At 37.9% G+C, this 25,758-nt stretch overlaps 3 protein-coding genes across 6 annotated transcripts in view; 2 read left to right on the top strand and 1 right to left on the bottom strand.

The window, feature by feature from the left end:
* The first annotated feature begins 39 nt into the window (after positions 1 to 39).
* LOC148723763 (uncharacterized) lies at positions 40 to 7,214 on the top strand. 3 transcript variants are annotated; one of them, XM_088733504.1, is made up of 4 exons: positions 40 to 486; positions 618 to 3,035; positions 3,370 to 3,488; positions 4,745 to 7,214. In XM_088733504.1, the coding sequence occupies exons 2-4, from the start codon at positions 2,745 to 2,747 to the stop codon at positions 5,511 to 5,513; spliced, it is 1,179 nt and encodes a 392-aa protein (XP_088589630.1). In that variant the 5' UTR covers positions 40 to 486; positions 618 to 2,744; the 3' UTR covers positions 5,514 to 7,214. The 3 variants fall into 3 exon arrangements, with proteins under 3 accessions (XP_088589630.1, XP_088589631.1, XP_088589629.1); XM_088733505.1 differs by having other exon boundaries at positions 40 to 1,673; positions 2,395 to 3,035; XM_088733503.1 differs by having other exon boundaries at positions 40 to 3,035.
* Positions 6,229 to 9,098, bottom strand: LOC148723762 (uncharacterized). 2 transcript variants are annotated; one of them, XM_088733506.1, is made up of 4 exons: positions 9,082 to 9,098; positions 7,740 to 8,421; positions 6,995 to 7,550; positions 6,229 to 6,508 (listed from the first exon to the last, which is right to left on the bottom strand). In XM_088733506.1, the coding sequence occupies exons 2-4, from the start codon at positions 8,030 to 8,032 to the stop codon at positions 6,281 to 6,283; spliced, it is 1,077 nt and encodes a 358-aa protein (XP_088589632.1). In that variant the 5' UTR covers positions 8,033 to 8,421; positions 9,082 to 9,098; the 3' UTR covers positions 6,229 to 6,280. The 2 variants fall into 2 exon arrangements, with proteins under 2 accessions (XP_088589632.1, XP_088589633.1); XM_088733507.1 differs by lacking the exon at positions 9,082 to 9,098 and having other exon boundaries at positions 7,967 to 8,554.
* A 2,317-nt stretch (positions 9,099 to 11,415) lies between these two features.
* LOC111341908 (von Willebrand factor D and EGF domain-containing protein) overlaps positions 11,416 to 25,758 on the top strand; it is a 47,580-nt gene continuing 33,237 nt past the window's right edge. The window contains exons 1-9 of the mRNA XM_022948955.2: positions 11,416 to 12,612; positions 14,140 to 14,196; positions 14,566 to 14,867; positions 17,936 to 18,031; positions 18,586 to 18,897; positions 20,141 to 20,220; positions 20,890 to 20,959; positions 24,018 to 24,239; positions 25,176 to 25,336. Of these exons, the coding sequence (XP_022804690.2) occupies positions 12,024 to 12,612; positions 14,140 to 14,196; positions 14,566 to 14,867; positions 17,936 to 18,031; positions 18,586 to 18,897; positions 20,141 to 20,220; positions 20,890 to 20,959; positions 24,018 to 24,239; positions 25,176 to 25,336 (1,889 nt within the window). The 5' untranslated portion in view covers positions 11,416 to 12,023. The remainder of the gene's footprint in view (positions 12,613 to 14,139; positions 14,197 to 14,565; positions 14,868 to 17,935; positions 18,032 to 18,585; positions 18,898 to 20,140; positions 20,221 to 20,889; positions 20,960 to 24,017; positions 24,240 to 25,175; positions 25,337 to 25,758) is intronic.

Here is a 25,758-nt window from a genome sequence, read left to right as displayed (position 1 = left end):
TTTTAAAGTCAACTGTCAGAGCTGTCATCGTTAAGGGAATGGAAAGCAAGGTAAGTCGCTCACGTTTGAACCGTCGACAATTTTAATTGTACCTCGTGAATTTTTCTTCCATCACATAGCTAAAGCCACCAAATCACTTGGCGAAACCAGATGTTTTGTATTTTTGTGCGCCACGCCAGTGCGCAAACAATGGAAACCCTTTCAAAGTCAAGTGTCAATATCTAGCGAATAGAGGGAACAAGATATTTTTAGAATGAAAACCACTTTTATTTCAAACGCGTGGAGAAAGCGGTGCCTCACATTTTACAATCTTCATTAAAAAAAACTAAAAGTACACAATACGGAGTTATTTAAGACAGAGATTTGCCTGCTACCCCTCAACTTGGCAGAATGTGGCGCCGACAATCAACAACTGAATGGTCAAATCCTCGAGCGAAATGAAAATTTTAAGCGTTCCGGTATCAAAGCAAGATCTACAAAAAACCGGTAAGTGCCTTACAGTTGTAAAAAAAAGTGTTTTCAAAATATAATGATTAAGACTGGAATTTCTCGGTAAACTCTGGCGAAAAACAGTTCAGTTAAAAGTCACAATTTTAAATGTTTTTCTTTCATCGCAGGGAGTCGCTCATTGGTGTCAATGCTGGACTGAAAGTTTATGGAAATATTTACTGGAGAATTATTAAAAGTTACTCCAGTAAACATTCCGCCAACTGCTCCTGCCATCAGGTAACTAGAACGACTGGCATTGCTGTCAAGGTCACTAGTAGCTGCTGTGTTGCTTGGCGTGGCTGAGCTATTGAGAACAATCTCCCGTAAAGCATGACTTGAATAGCCGTTAGAAGTTGTCGTGCTTGGCGTTGGTTGAAACCGGCCAACTTATTCGAAATTCGCCGCTGTTTTTCCAGAGGATTATGGCTGTAGCTGGATATGGATTCCAAATTGCAGTGGCCGGTGAGCTCTGATATCTCCACTGGGTCGAAATCATCACTGAGCGCTTGGATGACAGTTTTGCGACCACTCGAATTTGTGAATTTGCCGTCTAGTGTTTTTTGAAACTATGCTGTATCTAAAAGAGGCCAGTTCGTCGTCTGTATAGGCTACAATGGTTTGGATTTCGGGAAAAGATGCTTGACCCTTTTCGGCATTGATACCAGTTTTGGTTTTCTTTCGTAACGCTTGTTTGGTTTACCTCGGCGAGAACTGTCGTTTGGCTTTCTTCCCTCGTTTCTGGCATTTTGATTTTTTGCTATGCGTTTTCTCGTACTTTTGAGCGTAAGTGGTTTCCTCCAATTTTCTAAAAATTTCAATTTCAATTCAAAATTTGGAAGACATTCGTTTTCTATATTTTTGTTCATATTTGTTCATATTTTCTTAGCACTAGATGTATTTACGTTAATTACGTTCGTAACAATAATTTTTGCTCGCGACTCAAGTCAGCTATATCGCTTTATGCGTTAGTGCGATTCCACGCTAAATACCCTCTCTTCCGGTTGACGTATTGACCAATCAGAGCGCGTGTTTACTTTAAGCTATGCGATTCTCTTCTAAATCGTTTATATTAAATCAAATCGATCATTATACCCAAGATGCTTTGCTGGTATACTATATCCGCTGACAGAACATAGCCGCGGGCTCTTTCGTTTCCTCGTGAAGCCCGTCGAAAGACGACAGAGGTAAGTGTAATTATACTTTAATATATGTCCCTAGCATATGAGTTATTCATGAAAGTAACGCATGGTTCTTCAGACATTGTACTTAGTAATATCTCCAACCAATCGAATGTTCTTAAACTCAGATAAAACGGACACCAGATACATAATTTCGCAAATCACTCATGAACTTCTCGTGTACTCCTTTAGCACAGTCATATTAAATCAGGCTGACAAACCCTAGCCTCTAAAAACACTCCAAGGGAAAGAAAAAAATAGTTTTAGATAGGAAAGGGAACGGTTCATGGTTTTTATTTGGAGCAGGGGAGGAAAATACCTTCCGTATGGGAGGGATTTGTCCAATTCAAAACTGTAGTCTTATTAGTGATGGAGGTGGTAAACAGGTCCCATATTTAACATTAATAGCTGATGTAGCTCTTATTTAAACAAGAAACAAAAGTATAAGTGCCTGCATTCTTATGAATCAGTCAGTTTACTACCTGTACCCATCCTCCCACACCCCTCCCCCCAGGCTAACCCCTGGCATTTGTATTTTACCTTTTGAATCATTTAGAAAATTCTCTCAGGGGATACATAAGCCATCCAAATGCCCTGAGGTGGGATTGTTGTTTACATGATAGTTCATAGGTGGAATTGACAAGTACAATATCATAAAATTAAAATAAAGAGAGAAAAGATCACCTGTCCTTGGTGTTTTACCCTGGATTTCTTTCGCATCACATAGAAAATGGGTGATGAAGAAACCAAAACTTGCTTAAGTCATGTGCTGAAAATCTACTTAATGCTGTCAGCCAAATCGAAAATCGGCCACAAGTTTCCGAACCTACAGCACCTGTACTTCCAGTAGTTGAAGAACAAAGAAGACTTTTTGGTTACAGACCACCCAAAAACAGCCGTGCGAGTAGCAGCACCAGCATTAGGAATGGAAAACAGCCTGCACCTAAGCATCGTGTCGTGGCAACATCGACAGGGGATCGCGTAAGCATACCTTTTCGGAATACATGGACTAGAACATTTATTTGTCTTGAAAAAAGAAATGCAACCACTGCCCCTTCAACTTTTGAGAAGGTATCGATGGCTATGGCCGGGCTTGAAGAGAAAAGCATATGCTTTTCCAAAGGAGGTAACAGCCAGCATGTGCGTGGGAAAATTTTAGAGGCTTTTCCAATTCTGGAGACTGCAGGAGGGTACGAAATTCTGAGAACAGGTGAAAGGGGAAATCGTCAGCTTATGGTGTTATCCATACCACCTGGTGGTTATACTGTAACGTACCTCAAAGCAACCATTGGCTCTCCTAAGGGATATATACGGCCCCTTCAGAAGGACCTAGTGTTTACACCAGCACCAGAGCGGGAGCAAATGCAGGTTGGTGTGTTTCTTTCTCCTGCCAAATCATGCAATGATAAGTATTCCCTTTGTGGGACCCAGGGTGCTTAATTACGAAAGTTTATTCAAAACTACAAAGAGTTACTTCTATCAGTGAAAGGGAATAATGGTATAATTAAAATGAATGAGGGGATAAATAAATGTAATAACCCAATGAACGAATGAACAAATGATGGAATTAACAGCACCAAAATGATGCCCATTAGTGATCTTTTCTGTTTCAGGTACAGTAGGTCAATAAATGATACCATCGTGTTTCATTATTTAATGTCTAAAAATTTCAAAAATAATTTTTTAAGCCTTTTTTTTACAGATTTCCACTAGCCCAAAAGTGTCATGTGTAAATTGCAAATCCCAAGTGCCAATGGATTTGTTGCGAAAACATGAGGAGGCATGCCCTGGAGGAAACATTGGAGCTACTATCATCTCCAGGTAATTAAGTTTCAAGGACCTGATTATCCTCTCCTCAAGGTTTCTATGAGGTCTGTTATTAATGAATATCTAATGATGCATTGAAGCAGCCACCTCATTTAAATGCATAGTGTAGTAATGTATCTGGCTTGACTAGAAAGTGATATCATGACATATTCAACTTTGCAGTATGGCAGGACTCATTTTAACCACAAACCATTCTAAAAACAGTAGACTGTGTTATTGTTATAATTATCACTGTAAACCTAGTATGTGACCCCATATATCCTCTTTGGGTTGAAATCCAACTAGTATATAGAAGTTTATCATTGCTTTCAACTCCCACTTGGACTTTGAGAAAAAAAACCCTTCTATCTTATAACTGAATAATACATCTGCCTAAAATTTTACACTATACACTTCCCCTCTTTGGCTTACTTTGGCCAAATGTTGGTGGTTATATGTATCACTGGCATTTCATAAGCTCACACCATTATAGTCTAATCATGATCTATTCTTAAATAGACCCCATCTTTGTCACTTTCAGGCAAATAATTTTCTTACTCTAAGTCACAAAAACTTTTGTAATCCTTAACAAAAGCGTTGATTTTGGCAAAAAAATGGATATTGTCTCAACCTCCCCCTCACCATCCCCAATACAAGGTCAACTTTTTATTCATGCAACAATTCCTAAATATTCCGACATTGATTTTGGGCTAAGAGGGTTTGGGGAATTGAATATTCGACATGACTTACAAATCAAAAAATTTGTAGCTGATGCCAAGGATTTTTTTATTTTTCATCTCAAAATGCCCTAAAAGACAATTCCATTATAGTTCTTGTGGTTTCGTGTTATTTTTAGTTTCAAATTTTTAAACCAGTTTGATTTCAATATTTCATTGTCTCTAACTCCTTATAGTGTGAAACAAGCAGGATCGCTCCACACACCCTCCTTCCTTGAGTCACTTTAAATTTTATTCAAACTGCCATTTCTCACGCCGTCTGATAACTGCTTCATGTGTGAAACTCAAGCAATTGTCAACTTAAAGTTTCTATTTTGAATTCATATTCCTAATTAAAAAGGAAAATTTAAACCACAACATAGTCATTGCAGTAGTGAAAATGTGATGCCATTCAGTGGCACATCCCCAGTAGCCCATTACCATCACAGGAAATGCTTCCCATCCCTCAAAGAACTCCCCCTCCATTAAAATATCCTTCCCTGCCAATGCTAGCATGCAGTGTGAAGCTGATCAAAGTGTTTTGATTTTTGGCAGTGGTGATGATAGCGAGGAGTCCTCAGCAATTTTCTCAACACTGGGTGGGGGTATGGGTGCATCTTCTTCACAGGAAGCTGTTGACAAGTTGTCAGAGATGTTTCCAAATGCAAGCAGAAAAGAGCTGGAGACTTCCTTAAAAGTCCAGGGGTCTCTGGACCAGGCAGTGATGGCATTGCTAAAACCTTGCACATCGACATTGTCATCTGATGATGAGTCAGAGCTCATGCATTCTGCATTTGAAACATCAGATACCCCATGCCCTGCTCCAGGTAATCCACATTCCCTGAGGGAAGAATTGAACCAGCTGCAGAAAAATTTGGACCATGGCCCAAAGGAGAAGCTCAAAGTTGATGAAGAAGATCTCCTGAATGATGCCTTAACATATTATAAGGACAGTGACTTTAATCCATCAAAAAGACGCCGAATTGTTTACACCGGCCAGCCTGCAGCTGACACAGGTGGTGTTGTGCGGCAGTTTTTCACCCAGCTCCTCGCCGCAATTACTGATTCCTTTTTTCAGGGAAAAGAATACCAAAGTCCTATTTACAATAGTGATACTGTAGCCTCTGGGGTCATGAAGTTAGTTGGCACAATAATTGTGCATAGCATACTGCAAGGGGGGCCAGGTATTCCTATTTTCAGCCCAGGCATATACTACTACTTGGCAAAAGGCAATGTTGAGGAAGCATTGAAAGGTCTCACTGTGACTGACTGTTCTTTACAGATGCAACATGAAATTGAAAAGGTAACGAACACTTGTAATTAGCACTATGAACATGAAATTTATTTGTATGACCAAGCTGCACAACAAACCACAGAGCTTCTAAGTTTAGAAGATGATATTCATAAACCTGTCAGTTTTCCTGATTATGTTTTCTCTGACTTTCCCCTAATTATTGTGGAAATTTGACACCAGTTGTCAGATAATAATACCAATCTTTATTGGGGATACCATGGTGTATTGTTATATTATTTTCATAATTGGCCATTGGGCACAGTTTGTGTCATTGTATCCTTCTATATTGTATTGTTGTTATAACTATTATTATGACAAAGCCGATCAATAACTTTGCATTGCATTTTGGAATTTGCTAGTTACAGTTGTTATAGTTGGTGGTTCTACAGACAGAGTTGTAACAGTTGTTTAAGTGATTATGAACGCCTCATTTTCTGATGTGATGGGTGCAAGTAAAAGTTTATTTTTTGCAAAGTTTTGTGCTCTAACCACACAGCTGACTTTATTTTACTAAAACTGTGAAAAGTATTTAATACAGACATAAGTGGATATTTCAAACCCCTTGCTGTGTTGGTTTTATAGTCAATTACATTTTACTGGTTTTAGAAATGATTGTAAAATTCATTTGACTTTACTAGAACTTTACATTGTAGCCAATTTAGTTTCAGCACTCAAATTATGCAAACCAACGACAACAAAATTGTTGTGTTTGTATTTGCTTTCATTGGCATTTATACAAACGCAATATACAGACAATTTTAATTTGAGGTTCAACTGGACTCTTATGATGTTCTAACTTATGATGCATTTACAACATGTGTGTTGACAAATGTTACTGTTTCCATATAAATGTCAATCCCAGAAGATTCACTTTCTCTCAGTGGGTCAATGCTGTTGAGAAGTTCTTGATACTGTTCTGGAGATAGAGGGCACCCTGTTTCTGGTACCTCTACAATGGCCTCAGCTGAAGTTGCTTCCTCTGGAAGTGGGCCATCCCAGTCAATTCCACACTGCTCAAACTCCCCCTGGAGAAAAAGAAAGAAAGAAAATAATTTAATGACAAAAGATGAAATGAGATTAGCAAGCCCTCCTTTTATTCTTGATTATATCAAAAGTTACAGGAAGGAGCCGAAAGGGTGACTGTTCTTAATATATTTGCAATCTTTCAAACAGATTTACTCCAATTATTAAAACTCAGCTGGAAACTGGCTTCTTCTTCAACTTGTGATTGGAAAATGGCTTCACAAAAGAATGAGAATAATTGAAGGTGTTCCGACTTTTGGACTCCCTGCTTTAAATTACAGTCAGGCCTATCTATTCCTTTGAATTAAAATCTAGCTAAGCTCTTTTAATAACTTTCATTTACTTGGTCAAAAACCTGGTTTATTGACATAAATTATCATGATACTGGCAAGTCAACACTCAATCAAACAGCTCTGGAAGGAAGGGGGAGGTGTGTATTTCAGGGGCACATTGAGTCAAAATCTATTTTCAAATTTCATTCTGTTTACCTGAGAAGTAGGCTCGAAAACATTACGTACAGCCACATGCTGGGAGCTCCTCAAGTTAAGAAGGCCAAGGATGTAAAGTTGCATAGGACTTCTATTGCCTGCTGTTCTTATCCTATGGCATACAAAACCTTGTTTCCATTTATCTATGTGCCTGTTAATTCTTGGAACGTACACATAGTGTAAACAAAATAAATGCTGTGGGTTTGATGGTTCCAATACACCATTATCTTCTAAGTGGTAAAATAAGTGGTAATAAATGTAAGAGACCCCATCAAACAAATCACGCCACAACCTTTCTATTCTTTGGTTGTGAACACTGCGACCTGTTATCATGCTTCCTCTCCCTGGTCCCCTCTGAGGGTGTTGTAACATATACAGAGAGACAGAAGTATTTTCGCCACCTTTGTCTGACCGCACTCTTGATGGCAATCCATATTCTTGTGTAGCTTTCAGAAAGGCATCTAGGACAGTTTCAGCCCGATTGTTGGTACTGCATTTCAAAAAAACAGGGATTCTTGTGAAGCCATCTATTCCTCCATGAATGATCATTCTCCACCTAGAAATAAAGAATAAGTTTAACATATATTTGGCTACTTTTCTGATACCAGTAGATTAAGAAAAAAAATTTTCTATACATGGGGATTGGTAACAATGGGTAAACTTGAGTAGCTCTTGTACTACAACCCCCCCTCCCCCCACCCCCATAAAAAAATATGAAGCACTACAAAAAATATGAAGGCCTCACCCAATAAGTTTATGATTGCCATCAATATGCCATAGTGCTAAGGGCCCAGACACGTTGTATTGTCTTCTTGGTGTTAAACGCAGCCATCTCACTGCCACTCCTCGGGGATCGACCCTTTGCATTGCTTCCCGTACACGTAGCTGTGCTGGTCTCAAACCATTAACACTGAGTTGAGAAATTACCCTGTGGTAACCTGCATTGGGAAACTCTGTTAGCACTTCTCTTACTTTATCCTCAAGCTCTTGATCCGATAGAGCCACATTCTCACGAGCTGAAAGACCATACGTCTTCATTCACCTGAAGATGGTACTTTCCGACACACCCAGTGCCTGGGCAATGTCAGGGACTGACAACTCGAAATTTAAGAGATACACAAGATGATCATAGCCTATGTCCAAGGCAGGGCGTCCTGGCCGACCAGAATAAACAGTTCCTGTCACAAAGGGGGCATTGGTGTTAATCTCTTCAACTCTTCGTAACTTTGAAATAGTGTTAGTAATTAGATAGTGGAGATCATCATCAACAAGATTGACACCACAGAGTCGAAGTACATGAGATGCCAATTGTTCAAGTCTAAATACAGCAGCATCTAATCCATCTGAGTCCAAATTTTCTGTCTCAACAGCTCCAATAATGTACCCCTCAAATGTACTGTCAAAATTTCCTGTTCTTGATCCATTTCCTGTTTAAAGAGTGAATTATTTATTTCATTACCACTAGGTATCACTTACAATAACAAGACCGTAAAGCCCAACAACAATAATCAATTATGCCCAACAAAAACTCTGACCATTTTCACGTTGGGTCTCCACTGTTAACCCATCATATATTCTCTTCCCCGGAAGGTCAATCCCTTCACGAGTTACCTTAACGATCAGAATTGTTTTAACTTTTCTTTTCCTGGGATTGTGTTTGGAGAATCCAGGGGTTATCTTAATGAACTTTTTTTTCCTCTAAGTAGTCGGGATGTTTGGGGAATTTGGTCGGCTTGGGGACTCCGAGGAAGAGAATTCGCAAAATTGTAAGGTAATAGAACTAAATTTAACAATTAAAGGTAACAAAGATAGGGAAGAGAAAAGCTCAGTAAGGCGGGGGACTTCAAAACAGTCACCTTCAGACTGCAAAAAGTCTTCAAGTACTGTAAACACTTCATCACTTTCCGATAATTAATTCGGTAATTTAAAATTTCTTTTATTGAGGGTGGAATCGAGTTCCAAATTTTAACACCAAGAGCACTCGATGGGTTGGAGATATTACTGAGTAAAATTTCTAAGGGACCATGCGTTACTTTCATGAATAACTCATATGCTAGGGACATATATTAAAGTATAATTACACTTACCTCTGTCGTCTTTCGACGGGCTTCACGAGGAAACGGAAGAGCCCGCGGCTATGTTCTGTCAGCGGATATAGTATACCAGCAAAGCATCTTGGGTATAATGATCGATTTGATTTAATATAAACGATTTAGAAGAGAGCTGATCGATTTGATTTAATGTAAACGATTTAGTTTGTTCGATATAGAAGGGAACTGATCGATTTGAAAGGTACCTAATCAATTTAAAAAGTATCTGATCAAATTAACCCGTCCGCTACGAGAAGATGGCACTCGATTTAGACAGGGTTTGTTGATTGAATTGGCGCTATGGAGCTCATTTTGGAATGTTGATTCTCGATTTGACATGTTGAATTTTGACAGTATAAACGCGCCATAATCATCGGCTCGTTTGATTTGACGTCAAGGAAATGATTTTCACAGATAATTTGAAATTTCCCACGGGGTGTCCTGTTGACCGCCAGTTTCGATTGAAACCACATTTTGCAATGATGGCATATTTCCCACACCATTAATTATGTCATCCGCGTTCCAGCGGATGACATAATTAATTTTTATTGTACAACTATACGTCCTGTTCTGGAATTCTGCGCACAAATATTCCATCATGCGTTACCTGCTTATCTTAGTGATGACATTGAAAGGGTCCAAAGACGCGCATTATCCATCATTTCACCAGAAGTATCATGCCATGATTCTTTAGAAAGGCACGGTTTAGCTTCGCTCTATGACAGACGCATTAAATTATGTACGGATCTGTTTTTGTCTGTCTCAAATCCATCTCACAAATTATATAATTTGCTACCAGATAGACATCTTTCAGCTTACAATACTAGACACCGGCGCGTTTTTAACATGCCGCGCTTTCGCACTGATCGTTTTAAATCTTTATTTATCCCGGCTATGTGCGCGTGTGGTAACCTAGATTTTTAGCTATCCCACTGTTGTATATTAGTTATAGTTGTCATATTAGTAATTTTATTTAGGTCGTAGCATTTTTGTAATTGGTTGTCTTATATAATCAAAGATTGTGAAAAGCACGCAATTCAGCCTATGGCTGCAATGTATTTTATTTAGTAATAAACTATCTATCATCATCAACTATATATCACACCTAGTTTTTCAATGCCTTTAGCTGACGTACAGATAGAGAAGTTTTAAACCGAATTTACCCCACACACTACGAGTTCATATAGTAGAAAAGTTGTAAGGGGAGCCTAAGGCTAAAATGTTTACGAGTTGCCGATACACTACATGTATCCGCAGTTAGTAGAAAAAAATACTTGTAGCGGCGTTTCCAAACTTGCTTTATAATTTCGTATGAGTACAAAAACTTTCGGTTCCCTGAGAATCTAACTTCGAGTTTATCATACTTATGTACTAGAGTCCTTGTTGCACTTTGGTAGCCGGTGAATAGACAACGCTCAAAGAGTCATATTATCACTGTATAGCACAGCGACTTCAGCTTATTTAAAATATTTCATAATCCTGGGTATACAGACGTCTCTCGTCTAGCAAAAGAGAAAGACATGATAACCACAACGTGTAGGGAGACGTGTTGATGTTGGTACGTTGCACGATTTTTGCTTTGGAGAATTGTTTTGTTGCTTTTCTTTGGTTTTGCTACTTTTGTAATTTTCTTTGCATGTAGTTATTGAAGCAAACAATGAGTTACCTTACCAAGTTTGGTCATCAAAATCGCTTCTAAATAGTTCTATTTTTGAAAAACTATACCATGGGTGATCGTGTCACGTTATTCGATTCTATGCATCATAGTTTATTTAAAGAAATTTCTTTACATTGTTCATATACGGCTACAAGTTACGTGAAATGTGCAATTCAGAACTAAAAATCTACTACGGCTGAGGAACAAAGAACAAGCAAGTCTACGTGGTCGGGAATTGCACAAGTGATCATTATTCTGTCTTGAAATGCCTCTATATATTGCCTAAAGTAATAAGAATTATTCTTGTTTATGTAAATATGCCGTTTGAGCGAGAATCTGCACGTTACCAACCGGATGTCTTTACAACCACTCAGGTATGACAAATCTGTTTTTATGTGTGTGTGTGTGTTTTTTTTTTTTTTGGTTTTGTTTTGTTTTATTTTTTGTTAATTTTTTCTTTTTTCATCAAAACCCATTTGAAAGGTTTTACTTTCGCACTTGCAGTCGCAGTTGCAGTCGATCGGTTTTGTCCTAGTGATCATGTTTACCTAACCTTTTAGCATAAAAATCTGCTGATGAGTCAATTAAGAATTTCAAAAAGAAAAGACGATTTTGGTTTCAGCACAAACGGAACAAATTACCGCTATCCTTCCTTTGTTGCGTCAACCGAAAAACTCCCACCTTTTTTTAGATAGTTTCCGTAAGCTTAAACCAATCACAATCCCGGCACAGAATGCTAAAAAAGAATCTTGGTAAACTACTTCCTTAAGAAATTTAAACGAATATTGAACAACGCATTGTTGTATTGTATTGTATTGTAATCTTTATTTAGACACGATCAATTCATCAGCCTATAAAAATACATATCACATACGCTAAGATATTTAAAATTAAAACTACATACTATAACACTAAAGCTGTTTTCCGTGAATGCCGTGCGTTAGACTTAAAGAATGTCATTGATCTTACGTTTAAATAACCCCAGAGACTCTGTGTTCCTTATATCGCGTGGTAAACTGTTCCATAATGTGGCGCCATTGTAGCTAAAGCTTTTTCTGTAATAGTTAGTGCGCGGTAGTGGAATTACTTAAGAAAATATAAGCCCTTGATGGTATCAGTTCCCAAGGAAGTGTAGATCAGTGGGTTGCACCATTAAGAGTGCAAAGGGTCATTAATTCCCTTGGGTTGCCTTGTAAAGCAGTATCATTAATTGCGAGAGTAATAGACATCCAGGAAGTCCATCTAAATTTAAACTTGAATTTGAACTTGCCACAGATATTTTATGACAACGCATGACCAAGACGTGTGGGATTTACCGTTATATACGGTAATCACATACCAGTCCAAGAGCTCTCGTATATGGAAGACTAGTTTTACGTCCCGTGCGAAAATATCATATAAAGTCATGAATGTTTCGCGATTAATAGTGGTATGTGTGTTTATTCTTGTCGCCTTCTGTCGTGCATCTCTTGTTCAAGGCGTTGCTAGCTGTAATGAGTGCTGCCAACAAGGAAATTATAAAGATATTAGTGATTCTCGACGCAGTACACAAAGTGTGTGGGAGCCAGGTCAAACCCCACTATGTGATCACACTCTGGAAAAGGGATGGTATCGCTTTACTAGCTTTGTTGGAGGAAAAATGCCGACTTCCATGGTGACGCAAAACCGCTGCGGTACTAAAGCTCCGATCTGGTTGAATGGAGTGCATCCTGCTCCTAATGTGGTGAAATTAGTTCAAGCCTGTGTTAACATATTTGACAGGAGAGGTGGTTGTTTTTACAGCTTTGGAGTAACTGTAAAGAATTGTAATGGGCAATACTTCGTCTATTATCTCCAGCCAACATATTCTTGCTACATTGCCTATTGCGCCGGTAAGGTTCTTAGCTTTTCTAAGTGCTTTTTTAGTTACTTCTTTTATTGCAATAGCTTTGAAAATTTCGCAGTTGTTGTCACATTGTGCTACTCATAAACGCTTAGCAAGCTTTCAACCCTTAAAATTCTCCCATTATTTCGGCACTTGTGGGAAGCACACGTTCCCTTTCAGATTTGTATAATTGCTTTCATAAATGGCTAATGAAGCGTAACTGAAATACCTACCACGACAACTCGCTGCAAGTGGTTATTACGCCAGTAAAATGACAAAAAATGTTGTCTTTTGCTTTTATATGATAAATTTTGTATGGATTAACCAGTTTCTTTACCAGTAGGGGCGCCCATACTATCCCAATTTAGATCGTCAACGACGCATAATTAACTTTTCAAGAGTTGCGTTGTCAAACCAAAACTCAGAAAAATAAACCGAGTACCGTCTAGACTCGCTATCGTGCAACTAAATCCAGGCCAACCGAGTGGTCTACCATATTTTCATTCGGCTTCCACTATAAATTTTACGTTTGCTAATGAGCAGGAACTCAAGCATACTTAAAAGCTTGGCTGAGAAATATTCAACTTCATGTTTTTTAACTCACTTAAAGCAACAATAAAATACAATCACAACGCAATTACTTTCTTGTGAGTTTTGTTAGATGTTTCTCCACTGCCATATAAAGGTTAAATTCACTTAATCTTTGAAATCACATAATTCCACCCAGCCTCAGTTCTCACGGGGAGGTCAGAGCCGCAATAGTGAAAAATTGCTATTTTGAGTTGTAGCAGAAATATGAATTAAATCATGACATTAAATCATAACATAACGGATAGCCTCAACAGGTATGCAACATCGTTCTGTTCCTAAACATTAATGTATGATCACGTGTGAAGTGGATTAAGTAGAAATCAGTAAGATCTGTATAAGGTTTTCTGCAGTCGTTGAGTCAGTATATATTTGCTTTTTTCTTTGACAACGTGATTGAAATCAGGGGTATATTTACAGTACATGTATGTACCATTTACTTGAGTCTATATATATTTTTCTATCTGTCTATCTCTCATCCCTCTATGTTGACATCTATCCATACGTATGCAAGTATGTGTGTTTACATGTGTACGGGTGCATATATGTATTTATATACTAGTTTTCAAAAACGTCGCAACTTGAAAATATGTATCAAATTTATATACGTACCTCTCTTTTTCTCATTAAAATGTAGTAGACGACGCATGAATATTTTACATCGAAGGAACAATACCTTTCTTGTCTTTGTGCGAGGGTGAAAAAAAGAATTTTGGAATTTCGAAGGAGGGCAGCTTGTGTACTTTCTTTATTGAAAAATTGCGCCAAGGATTTATTCGGTCAACACTTTTTTTTTAATTTGATGTAAAAGGAAAATTATATATAATATCTATATTTTCAAATTGCGAAGTTTTTGAAAATTAATACTACTACTATGTAGATTTTCGTTTTGAGATTATTAATATATTTATTTGTTGTCTATTTATTCATTTATTTCATGATATAGGGAATGGGAAGCCATGCCCTTATGGACAAACTGGGACGTCACTGAATACATGCTCAGGTATGCTCTCATTAAAGGAAAACTCTAGCTAATGAGATCTCGGGCCATTCCATGCCGCACCATTTATCCCTAAAATAAAGAATAAAGAAATTTCTTAACAAGTATGCATTTTTAGAAAAGACAAAAAAAAAATCATCCAGGAAGCTCAGAAACAAATCACACTTAAACAGGTAAAGGTAATGGTCACCAAAAATTCAGTATGGCGGAAACTTACATGCCCATCTAGTAGAGATGTTACCTTCTGGTTATTCTTTGATTATGGTTTGGTTATGATTTTTTTTTTAACATGTGAGAACTGTTTGTCTCACTGTACCTTAAATTGACCTACTTGTCTTACAGAAAGGCTACTGCTTTTCTCTTTCTTCACAGCTACACCTGTGAAATTCCCAGGTAACACATACTTGGGAAGACCAAATATAAGTTATGTCGACATGGCTGATCCTGACACAGACAGGGTTAAACTCTATTGCGAAGTGCCTCTTCTAAAGGGAATTGAACTTTGGAAGAATGTGACATACCGTATCCAATGGTATTCGGAAGGAAAGTTAATAGAAGCTGCAGCGCCATTCTGCCTTCCAAGGAGTGGTCAGTTGGAAAATGATGAGTCTTGTCCAGGTTCAGGTCGGAAGGAAATCCGTTCTCAATTAAGCAACTTTGAACCAGGCCAGAGGGTAAGTCATTAACAGTGGTTAATGATTGAGAGAATTTGTCTGAAGCTACAGAATCTCAAACTGGACTAACCAAAAACTAAAATCCTAAATCTTGTAGTTTATCTTATAGATTCACTTGAATTCATGCTTCATTTGTAAAATAGAGATAAAGATAAGTCATATTAAATGACATAAACTGAACAAAAGTTTGCATGATGACTGAATCATCCTCGGAGACCCAGGGGCTCTTCATGCCCTAACTTGAAATCGACCCACAGCCCCTGGGTCTCCGAGGATGTGACTGAATTAGAAGAACCAGAAAATGCAAAAAACAAATGTCACAATTTGTCACACAGGTTTAACTTATTTGGTGTTGTTACCATAGCAACTAATATTACATAACATAACATAACATAATATAACAACATAACATAACATTTATTCAGGAAGCTAGAACGCAAATGTCAAAAATACATCTTGAAAAGGGAAAATCGTGAGGTTAGCCCTGTATAAAAACAATTTCCCTTACTAAAAACATACAAAAGATAAAATTTAAAGGATACAGATTCAATAAAAATTCAATAAATATTCAAATAAATTTTAAGTCTACTCTTAAAAATAGACAGTGATTCGGCGTGGACAATGTATCCTGGCAAGCTATTCCATTTCCCCACAATGCGAATGAAGAAACAATATTTGTAACAATTACAAACCGCTCTTTTCAGGTAAGTTTATAGTCGTGGTTAGCTCTTGTACGCTTATTGGCAAACACAAAGAAATCTGGGAAAGAGAGGTGATCAATACCAAAAACTATCTTATAACATTGAACCAGAGATAGAAATTTTCTCCGCTTTCCTAGTGTTTGCCATTTTAGTAAGCTGCAACGGTGTTCGTAATTCATTTCGCCTCGTTTCTGCCTTAAAGCTAGTGGCGAAGCTCTTCGTTGAACCGTTTCTAGAGCCGTAATATCCTTAATCAAATACGGACTCCAAACAGGAGCCGCATACTCCAGTATGGGCCTGACCAGTGATTTATAGAGCTGCGAAAACATGTACTGGCTATTAGTTCCGATGGACCGCTTTATGATACCTAGTACCATATTTGCCTTGTTTACCGTTGCAGATACATGCATGCCCCAGGACAGGTCAGAAGAGATGGTTACTCCTAGGTCCTTAGTGTTCTCTACCGACCTAAATTGCCCCCCCCCCCCCCAGCGAGTAAATTGGTTTAGTTTTATCCTTTCTATGTGTAATACGCATGACCTCGCATTTATCCGGATTGAAGTGCATTTGCTATTTATTTGCCCATATACTCAATCGATCTAGGTCACTCTGCAGGGCAGGGATATCAACATCTGGCGAACTGATTGTTCGGTAGATTTTAGTATCATCTGCATAAATCTTAACAGTAGATGTCAAATCTGTTGAGATGTCATTTATGTAGATGATAAACAAAATAAGGCCAAGAATTGTTCCTTGGGGCACCCCAGACTTCACTGACGTCCAATCCGAACACTTTCCTCTAATAACAACGCGTTGCATTCTCTTTGTCAAAAAATGTTTAAACCACTGTAGTAAAGGCCCATCTATGGTGTACCTATTCAGCTTAAGCAATAAACGCTCGTGTGGTACACTATCAAAAGCTTTGGACATGTCTAGAAAGATAACGTCAGTAGGTTTAGAACAATTTCTAGCTTTAGCCCAGTCATCAATATTAATTAGCATTTTGTGTTAAAAATGATAGTTGATTGTAAACAGTTATGTTTCCCGTAAACTCCAACCCTAGTTGATAATTCTTCCGTGACTTGTTACTTATTTTTCAAAGACGTCAAAACTAATTGGCATTATCTCTCATTCAATACAATTTGAATAGAATGCCAGCGCAAATGTGTCTTTTTGGTTGTTTTTGTTTGAGGCTTGTTGCCTTGTGAGTATAGCTGAAATGTTCTTAAATTCTTAAATAGACCTTACATGGAGCAGTTTATGCGACTTTTCAAGTTTTCCATGATCCGGCAAGTTAAAAACATTTTGAGATGTTCACGTCATTTTTAGATAATTCTTATACTTATGGCCAGGGGCAAAGTGGATTTTGGGATGACCTTTGCACTCATAAAATCTAAAGAAATAACATAATTCGATAGTTTTTTTCACCCAAATCAAGTTTTCCTGCCAACTGTGGCACCTCGACTTTAAATGAATTTCGCGATACCTTACATTTATGGGTGAGGATTTATCAGGCACACTAAGAAATCAGAAATCATTGTTTTAAATCTTCTTTGCGAAGTGATTTGATTTATGTTGATATGCCATCCCCTTAATCAGTAAATTGAATGGAAGAATCCACTAGTCTTGATACTCTTTAATGCCCTACCAGAGCTAGAGAGAGTGCTGACTGTGCTTTCGAGTGGAATCTGTGATTACATTATGTGCTATACTTAGTTGCTATACACGTAAAACGTGCTTCATTACTAAATACATTTATCAATTAAGTATGACTTAAAACTACAATTCCGTTTCTGGTGATACTTATAATGTAGTACGTAATAATTTGAAGCATGTAAGTTACATCACCTAGCTAAAGTTCACGTGTGAAACACCGTGTAATGAGTTCAATTTTCACAGGGTGTTTATAACTGTGGTTATCAAAATATTTTATTAACAGTTCCTCATTTGTATGGATAATAACCTTTTTTTCACGTGAAAAGCGCGTGAAAGAAACATGGACGGTATTTGGAAATCAGCTAAAACTCTGTTTAGTATTAAATGATGAGGATCGAGAGGACTCAATATTGCCAGCTGGTTTTATTCTCTTTCATTTAAGTGTAGTGAGTATGTTTTCAAAGCAGATCGAATTCCATCTTCACCCTCTTCGATACAGCTGTATTTCAGAGAATGATTGCTTTTGATCACGACACATATGGAGCTTATTACCTACCAACCTTTTCACAGATTATAACTTCAATTTCTCTCCATTCTTAGATGATTTTCATTCCATACACATTCGTGTTTATTATGCTTCTGATATTGAAATGGCTTGTTTCCACTGATTGAATGAACGTAATTTGATTTATTTTTTCATTATGTTAACAGATATCTTGCAATGTTTCTGCGAGGTTTACTAATGTAAATCCCAGTAGCTGGTCAGATCCAATGCACATCACGCAACCATTTTTCGCTGGTATACAGGTAAATAAGCCAACGTTATCTAAATTGCTTCAGGACCATGGTATGTAAGGTCTCGTTAACAATGCATTCAAAATTGGCTGACTTCAATAATTGAAAAGTAATATCTAAAAATTTCCTTTAAAAGTTTGATATCTCACTGAGTTTGTTTGTTTGTTTTTTTTGGGGGGTATTTTTTCTCCATGCTTCACGAATAATCCTTCACAGAACCTTGATAGCTGAAGTGAAGTCTGAAAAGCCAAACGCTGCCAGTGAAAATTGAGTGTGGATCGCTCCGATAAGCTTCCCACGTGAAAAAAACATGATATACGACTCCTGATTGGGCATGAATCGTTTTCATCCCTTATAACAGAATGCGATAGGCGTCGGATGATTGAATCGCGGCTTCTTGAACCAGTTAGAGGATGCAAATTTATTTGGAGCCTTTTCAGTATATTCTAAGTACTGGTTGACCCAAGTAGAATTATGAGGCTTAAAAAAAAAAAAAAAAAACCATGAGATGGCCTAAAGAAATAAATGAGTGAAGTTCAGTAGAACATATTTTACGTATTTTTCAGGTCTATCCCACTACCCTCATCATAAAGGAATGTGACACCCCTAAGACTATCACACTCACTCCAACAATACCAGTGCGCAAAAATTCCAAGGGCTTCTACCTCTTTGTGAAGTTCTTCCTTCCTCCTGGCCTATGGATCATGGGTGAAAAAAACTGTCATATAGAAATGAAAGAAACCAATTCTGTTGCAGTACAGATCGGGGCTACTTGTAATACCCTCCGTGGCAGTAAAAAGCTGAATGTTATCACTCCTAGGTTTACCAACCATAACGATAGTGATTTCTGGGGTTTCTTCGGCTTGCCAACAATCTGGGTAGGTAATCTTTGTACTAATACTCAAGTGTGGATACAACGTGTTCTACTTGTCGTTGAGGGCTCTCTCCAACGTCTAGTTACTTTGTTACTCGGTTTCACGCAAAGAAAAAATTCACTGCCGGTTTCCATATTTTCCTGGGGAAATTTTCACCTATGTTAAGGTCGTTTTCCAAAAGAGAGAACCCATTTTGAGGTACGAACAAAGTACATAAACAGAAACAGAGTGTCCGTGGGCCACATTTTTATCAAATGTGTTAAACAAGTGCCTGAAACAGCAGTGGGACAAGCAGCGATACTTTAGAGATGACAGATGCGGTGCTTCTGCATTTTTTAAGTTCTCCATTAGCTCCCTCTGGGATCGAAGATAAACAGAAATCAAGGAGAGAGCTTAGATCGTCAAAAAAAAAAAAATCAACAAAATATTGACAAACACTGCGGTAATAAGGTATACTGGTTCTTAACACAGGGGTGTGCGATTTTGCTAACTACATTATGCTTTCGTAAATTGCTTGAGAAGTACTACTGAAGTTCTCCTTCAGTAATATAGCAGCTGATTAGGAGCAACTAAAGATTTCCCAAACAACGGATTGGCACTGAAAAAATCATGTGTAAGCTCTACCCCCATCAACCCTTCAAGCTGAGAAACGTTTTCATTCAAGTGAGCACCCCTGCGATATTTATATGTCCGTGTATTACCAAGTTAACCAGAAAAGAAAAAAAAAACTATATGTAAACTACATGAAAGAGGTTGATAGCCCTTTTTAAACTTTTCTTATTGCCTGCGTCATTCAAATTACACCTGTCAAAAACCTTGGCGTAGAAAGCGTACCGTGTAAACAAGGAAACTTTTCAGAGTGCTACCGTCAATCACTATATTTTCCTAGTTGCCATAAAAAGAAGAAATTTATGATTCTAAACAAGTAAAAACATTTTATAACATGATAAAGCCACGTGAAATTTCAGGTGAACACGAGTTGTTTGCATTTTGCTCTTTGGTTTTAATTCGTTTCGTTTGCCTCTCTCATTTCCCTCCCTCCCCTCCCCCGTTACATTTTTTACTGATTATTGATAGGGTGTAAGGTGTCCTGTTAAGGTCACAGGACTACAGTTTAGTCGCTACTATATCAGTTTGATCGTCTTTCAATGACCGAAAAACAATGCTTTTGTCTCCCACGGACCTCAGATAGTACCTCAGCCTTATTTACATAGTTTATTTACATTTAATTATCTGCGCTTTTCAGATTACGGTACAACAGAAAGGCACTGAGATGCGTAAATGCAGATCTGTTACCGATCCTCACTATCTCATGATGGATCCAAGGTGGCAAAATATAGTAATACTAATCTTACTCACCTTCAACGGTGTATCACTATCCTTATAACATTTGGTACGTTCAAACGTACCTAAATGCTAGAATACTAAGATCGACAGTTATTCATAAAGGGCCAAAATAAGCAAAATCTTTCTATAAAGAATTTTTCATGGTTAAAGGTCACTGCTCAACATTGTCACAGAGCACTTTCACAGAGTTAGGACAGCTCGGAATCAATTCTCACTAGCAGAGAAGGCGCGTAGTTGAATATGTGTTTCGCAGATAAACAACACCATGCTAGCTTGGAACGCAGCAGTAGTAGTTTCATGATCCTAAGAAAACAAAATTATGGATAAGCTACCGCCACTGATCATACAGGTAAAGGCTAACACCAACACTTGGAAACGTCAAGTCACCTGTCCACCATGCATGCACCATCATTACAATCAAACCGGAAATCACTGTTATGAGAATCAACACAGAGAGCACCGTATCCCATTAATAAATGCAACACCCCCTACCATAATCAACTCTACTAACATTTTCAGCATCAAAGTCCTTTTCACTCATATTTATCGTCCTTCGTCCAAAAGAAATATCCCCTGTTTTTTTTTCTTTTTGTTCATTTGTTTGTTTGTTTTATTATATTATGTTATTTTTTTTCAATCGTTTTGTAGAGTGGGCTGGAGAGATTTCATGGGTCATGGGGATTTTACTTTGTACAGCAACACGGAAAAAAACTTTGAGGTGACATATATCAAATTTTTACAATTTATGTGCCTATTTGACAAATAGAGAAGCCTTGACTGAGCTCCGTTCTGTAGTAAAGCACGCAGGAAGGGGCTAGACCCCGAAAGAAGTGTAAGGAGAAACACTCGACTACGTCTCTTGTTTCTCCCCACTTCTTGAGTGCTTTAGCCGCTTCCTAAGTGCTTTACTACAAAACAGAGCACAGTCAAGGCTTCTCTATTTGTTTTATAATAAAGAATCCGTTAAATTCCTCATGCATTACTTGCAATTTCCAAAAAACTTTATTTTAAAAGCAAACAACAATGTCGTCAGCATGCTCTATATTCTGACAGAGCACGCTTACAATAAGCCAATCAGAATCCTTGTTAGAATGGGAAACCTAATTTGATTGGATGGATAAGACCAAAGCTGTCAAAATGTCAAATCATCAAAAGCTATCGCGAAGAATCGCAAATCTTACTTAATAATTCGAATGCATAAAAGTGCATTTTTAGCGTACAAAAACCAGTATCTTTAGTAACATGATTAATGAAATCCGGCCGAATTTTGGCCCATGAAAACCTGGACGTTATCAACGTGACAATTTGAAAACGAACTGCTTAAAGCTTGTGGTTGGAACTTGACAAACTGCTGCGCCGTGTTGTTCTGTGAATAAACAACGGTCGAGTTTACAGCAGCGGGAGGATTTTCTGATTTAGTGGCTGGATCAGAGGAACTTGGCTGAGATGGTTCCATTCAATGCACCAGAGAGGATATCTGAACAAGCCCTTAGCTGTTCACTTAATGCACGAGTATTGTAATTCCTCAGGCTAGCCTCACAGCGATGACCAGAGATCACCATTATGTGCCGCGATGGAACTTGCGCGGTGGACCACAGCGTGATTGCAGTGGCTCTGACACTATGGATCGCGTAGATTCTTGAAAGAGACGCTAGTTTAGAAATTTCTTTCATCATGATTTCAATTTTGTTGACCCCCAGAGGCTTGTTGTCGTACCCAACTTTATCTTCAGGTTTCACGGTTCGCTTTGGGTACTGAAAGAGTGCTTTGTAGGCAGGATTTAACTTCTGGAGATAGTTCTTGAGGCACTTGAGGACGTCAGAAAGTGGATCCTCTGATGTTGAATACATCCTGGCCTCCTTTTCTACACTGCTGATGTCTTCAATCCCCCCCTGGATGGTTCTTGGTAGCCTCGTCATGGGTCATTGAAACATAATCCCGTCCGTTGTCGTCTAATAAGAACTGGAAGCTTTGCTTCGTCAACTGTCGTAGACCTTCGCGTCCTCGACGACACCAGTACAAGGTTATATGAAGCCAAATATTCCGCAGAAGGCCTCAAGGATTGTCTCCCCGGATTGTATTTGACGACTTCAACTTTTGGAGGTCTGCTACTGGAATTGCAGGTTTGTGTTTTGTATTTTCTTTGTTCTCGCGCTTGTTTAGCTTTATCTGACTCTGAAGGAGCTTGTTTCACGCTTGGAAATCTGTACCTTTTTAAATGGAGATACCCCTGTTAAATGGCGGGTTGTTGAGGTATCTTTCACTTGCATTTCGCAATCCAAGAAGGGTTGACCTTGAATACAATGCACCGTCTTTTGTTCGTGTTTCTGCGTAAAAGTAGCGGAGTTTTAGGTCAAGCTCTTAGTTGTTCATCTCGTGGAGGTTCTTGGCAACTTTTCTTTCACTACACCAAGCTATTAAAATACGGTAACGAAAAAAAAAGATTTTTATTTGTAATTTGGTGTTCATTTTCGAGAGAAAGGTATAGTTGTTGGTTAGAAACGTGTGTGTGCTAGCCAATTTTAAAATTATCCACTTTCCTTGATTGTTTTTTTTTTTGGCAAGAAAATGTAGCAAATGTGCGTCCACTCTATTCGAGGTTTTCCTATTGTATTTATTATATTTTTGCAACGAAAAAACTCACCTTCAAAAACTCGGATAGCCCATTTGGTGAATTGTTTGGTTTTCTTTGTTTCTGCTCTTGTAATTATGTCGTCTATTGCGGCACTTTACATATCTTTTAATCTTTGCCTGTTTAAGTTGCCGCCGCGCTCATTGTTTTCATAATTAACTTCGTTGGAAACCTCACTTTCAGTTAACGGGTAGATCACATTGTCATTGACAATATCCTCTAAATCGATCGACGCTAAAAGCTCGTTTTCTCTTTCGTCTTCCAGGTCGTGGAGGACTTCTGGGTCGAATAAAACCCGAGAGAAAAATTCGGGATTTTGTCCGCCATGTTACAAGTTGGCAGATGGCGTGACATCTTCAACTCCATGTTCTATACTCCCATAGAGCACGCCCTTTCAACCATTGACAGCCCACGTGATATCCGAACTTTATTATAATTATATATCATTAGCATAGAAATTTTGAGTGAAAGAAATTCTGGAGGCCACATTTCAATGATTTTTTTAGTATCAAGAGAGTGATGAATTGCAATTGGCTGCGGAAAGTTTAGACAGGGAAACAAGAAAGAGTGGACGAAAGGAGCAAGTGTAGCCACTTCAATGCCTTCCAAACTTCGTAAAGTCTTCATGTTTCGAGAAATGAAAGCTGTGATGAATGCAAGCGTTTGTAATGTGAATTGGAATTAATTGAATTTACTATCACGATATATAAATATCATAATTTGAAATAATCAAGAGGAGTAATTAAGAGGAGTGTTCAAGGAGTAATAAAGAAGAATAAGGAGTAATTATTCAATCTTTGATTAGTACAACGAGTGCCATATAATGCCAAATGTTTAATCGACAGATTTTTTTTCTTTGAATCAAAATCTTTGTTACCTTGCTTACCTACTTATTCTCAGAACGGATTTTATTATGATTTTTCTTTAATGCATTGTTTCATCAAGGACTAAGATAATTGGCCAACTTTTATCGTTATATTTACGCTAATACTCAATTGGATAGTATCATTTATTTATTTGAAACTAGGCTTTGTTGTTTGCAAAGGAAGTGAATGATTTTAAATACTGTCAAACATATTGAAAAATAATTCTCGAGGAAGCGATCACATTACTCCAAATTTACTGGTGATTTACCTTTTTGCAGGTGCAGACAAGACAGTGGGCCTGCAACAATGCCAACAGTGTAACTTGTAACTGCGGAGTTATATTGCGAGATCATAATGACCTCATTAAGTTTAGCTGTTGCAACCCAAGTTTTACCAGAGATGACTCCACGCCAATAGAGGTTACCATACCTCGGAGCAAATGCCTAGCCCCAGGAATATCTTTAAAACAGCTTATCAAGGGTTTTAACAGCAAGTACGAGGTGAGTCCTTTGAAGGTTTCCTAACCAATTAGATACGGAGAGAACGGATTTCGTCGTAAAGCTAAAATTGTTGTCGTTAGAGGGGAACACTAGGAATAGTTTTAATGATGCATTATAAGTATTATAGTATTAATATTATCAGATACAATGAAATATATGAAGTTCATATAGTTTGAACTGCGGTATTAGATACATATGATACAAGATCCTCGCAGTAGATAGCGCTATTTAAGCAATGGCGAAAATCAGACCTGAAAAAAATCAGGCCTGTACGGGATTCGAACCACTGACCTCTGTGATACTAGTGCAGCGCTCTACCAATTGAGCTAACAAGCCAACTGGGAGCAGGCAGTTGAGTTGATTCGTAATAAACCCGTGAAAGTGATAAATCAGATACAATGAGTATTAAGTACAAGTATTAATACTATCACTAGTACATGTACATGTATTATTAAACCCACTTCCAGGATTGCTATACACATCATCATTGTTGCCATTACAACTGTTATTGTTACATTTATTACTTAACAATTAACTATTATTTACCGAAGTGGAGGTGGTTAGTGGTGGATATTTACCGAGCCGCGAAGCGGTGAGGTAAATATCCACCGCTAACCACCGACACTGAGGTGAGTAGTTGTTTTAGTATATACTAAAACAGTGAGATAATATACACCTCTGTCGTTAATTTGAGTGATTTCTTCCCGAGTTGCTCGGAGGTAAATATCAAAAGATATTCGGAATTTTAACTAGCCAATCAGAGCGCGCCTTCAACGCTATCCACTGTTTTATTATATACTAATCAATGTTTTCATCAGCATCATTAACACTATTGTCATATATTCATCACAACATGTCTCTCCTAGTTAAAAAATTGGATGGAATTTTTTTAGTGCCCCATCTCAACTAATGATTAAACCTTCTTTAAAATGTCAGGTTGTATTTCCCACTGGAATAAAGGTTGAGCTAGAGAGAAATTATTGGGGCATAGATGTCACTATCTACGCTCCACTTGCGGAAAACCGAGCTAACGAGGACGGATTATGTAACTATTCGACAACGAATGGTGATATAAATACATTCGGAAACAGTCAAAGGTACGAATATCTTGTACAATCACAGTTCGCCTTTTGATGAGAAACATTTCTCATAATTTAAGGAAAACACAGTTTAAAGACGTTCGCTCGCGAAATTCACTTAGTTTTCATTAACTTTCATATTTATGGAAAAATATCATAATTGTTAAATTTGCAGGCCTTATACAACTGAGGAATAAAAAAGGAATAATTATCTAGTGAATATGAGTACATAATGATAATCGGCAATGATTTGTAGATAGTGAGGTAAACATTTTCGAACATTTAACAACCATTTACCTCGGTGTCAGTAAATCGTGGTGGATATTTACCAAGCCGTGAAGCATGATTTGAACTCATTTAATTCTGCTACGATTACAATATTTTTGGTCACCAAGCACTCGAGCTCACGCAGTGCTCGGATGTGAATAACAGAGAGTACG

Source organism: Stylophora pistillata, chromosome 9 (genome assembly GCF_964205215.1).
Source record: "Stylophora pistillata chromosome 9, jaStyPist1.2, whole genome shotgun sequence".
In the NCBI taxonomy this organism is placed as follows: domain Eukaryota; kingdom Metazoa; phylum Cnidaria; class Anthozoa; order Scleractinia; family Pocilloporidae; genus Stylophora; species Stylophora pistillata.
This window is presented reverse-complemented; position numbering and strand designations above follow the sequence as displayed.

Coding starts and splice junctions, on each gene's coding strand:
- LOC148723763 (XM_088733504.1), top strand. CDS start 2,745: ATGGCTATGGCCGGGCTTGAAGAGAAAAGCATATGCTTTTCCAAAGGA. Junction 3,036..3,369: donor CAGAGCGGGAGCAAATGCAG/GTTGGTGTGTTT, acceptor TTTTTTTTACAG/ATTTCCACTAGCCCAAAAGT. Junction 3,489..4,744: donor GGAGCTACTATCATCTCCAG/GTAATTAAGTTT, acceptor GATTTTTGGCAG/TGGTGATGATAGCGAGGAGT.
- LOC148723762 (XM_088733506.1), bottom strand. CDS start 8,032: ATGAAGACGTATGGTCTTTCAGCTCGTGAGAATGTGGCTCTATCGGAT. Junction 7,551..7,739: donor GGCAATCATAAACTTATTGG/GTGAGGCCTTCA, acceptor CTTTATTTCTAG/GTGGAGAATGATCATTCATG. Junction 6,509..6,994: donor TTTTCGAGCCTACTTCTCAG/GTAAACAGAATG, acceptor CTTTTTCTCCAG/GGGGAGTTTGAGCAGTGTGG.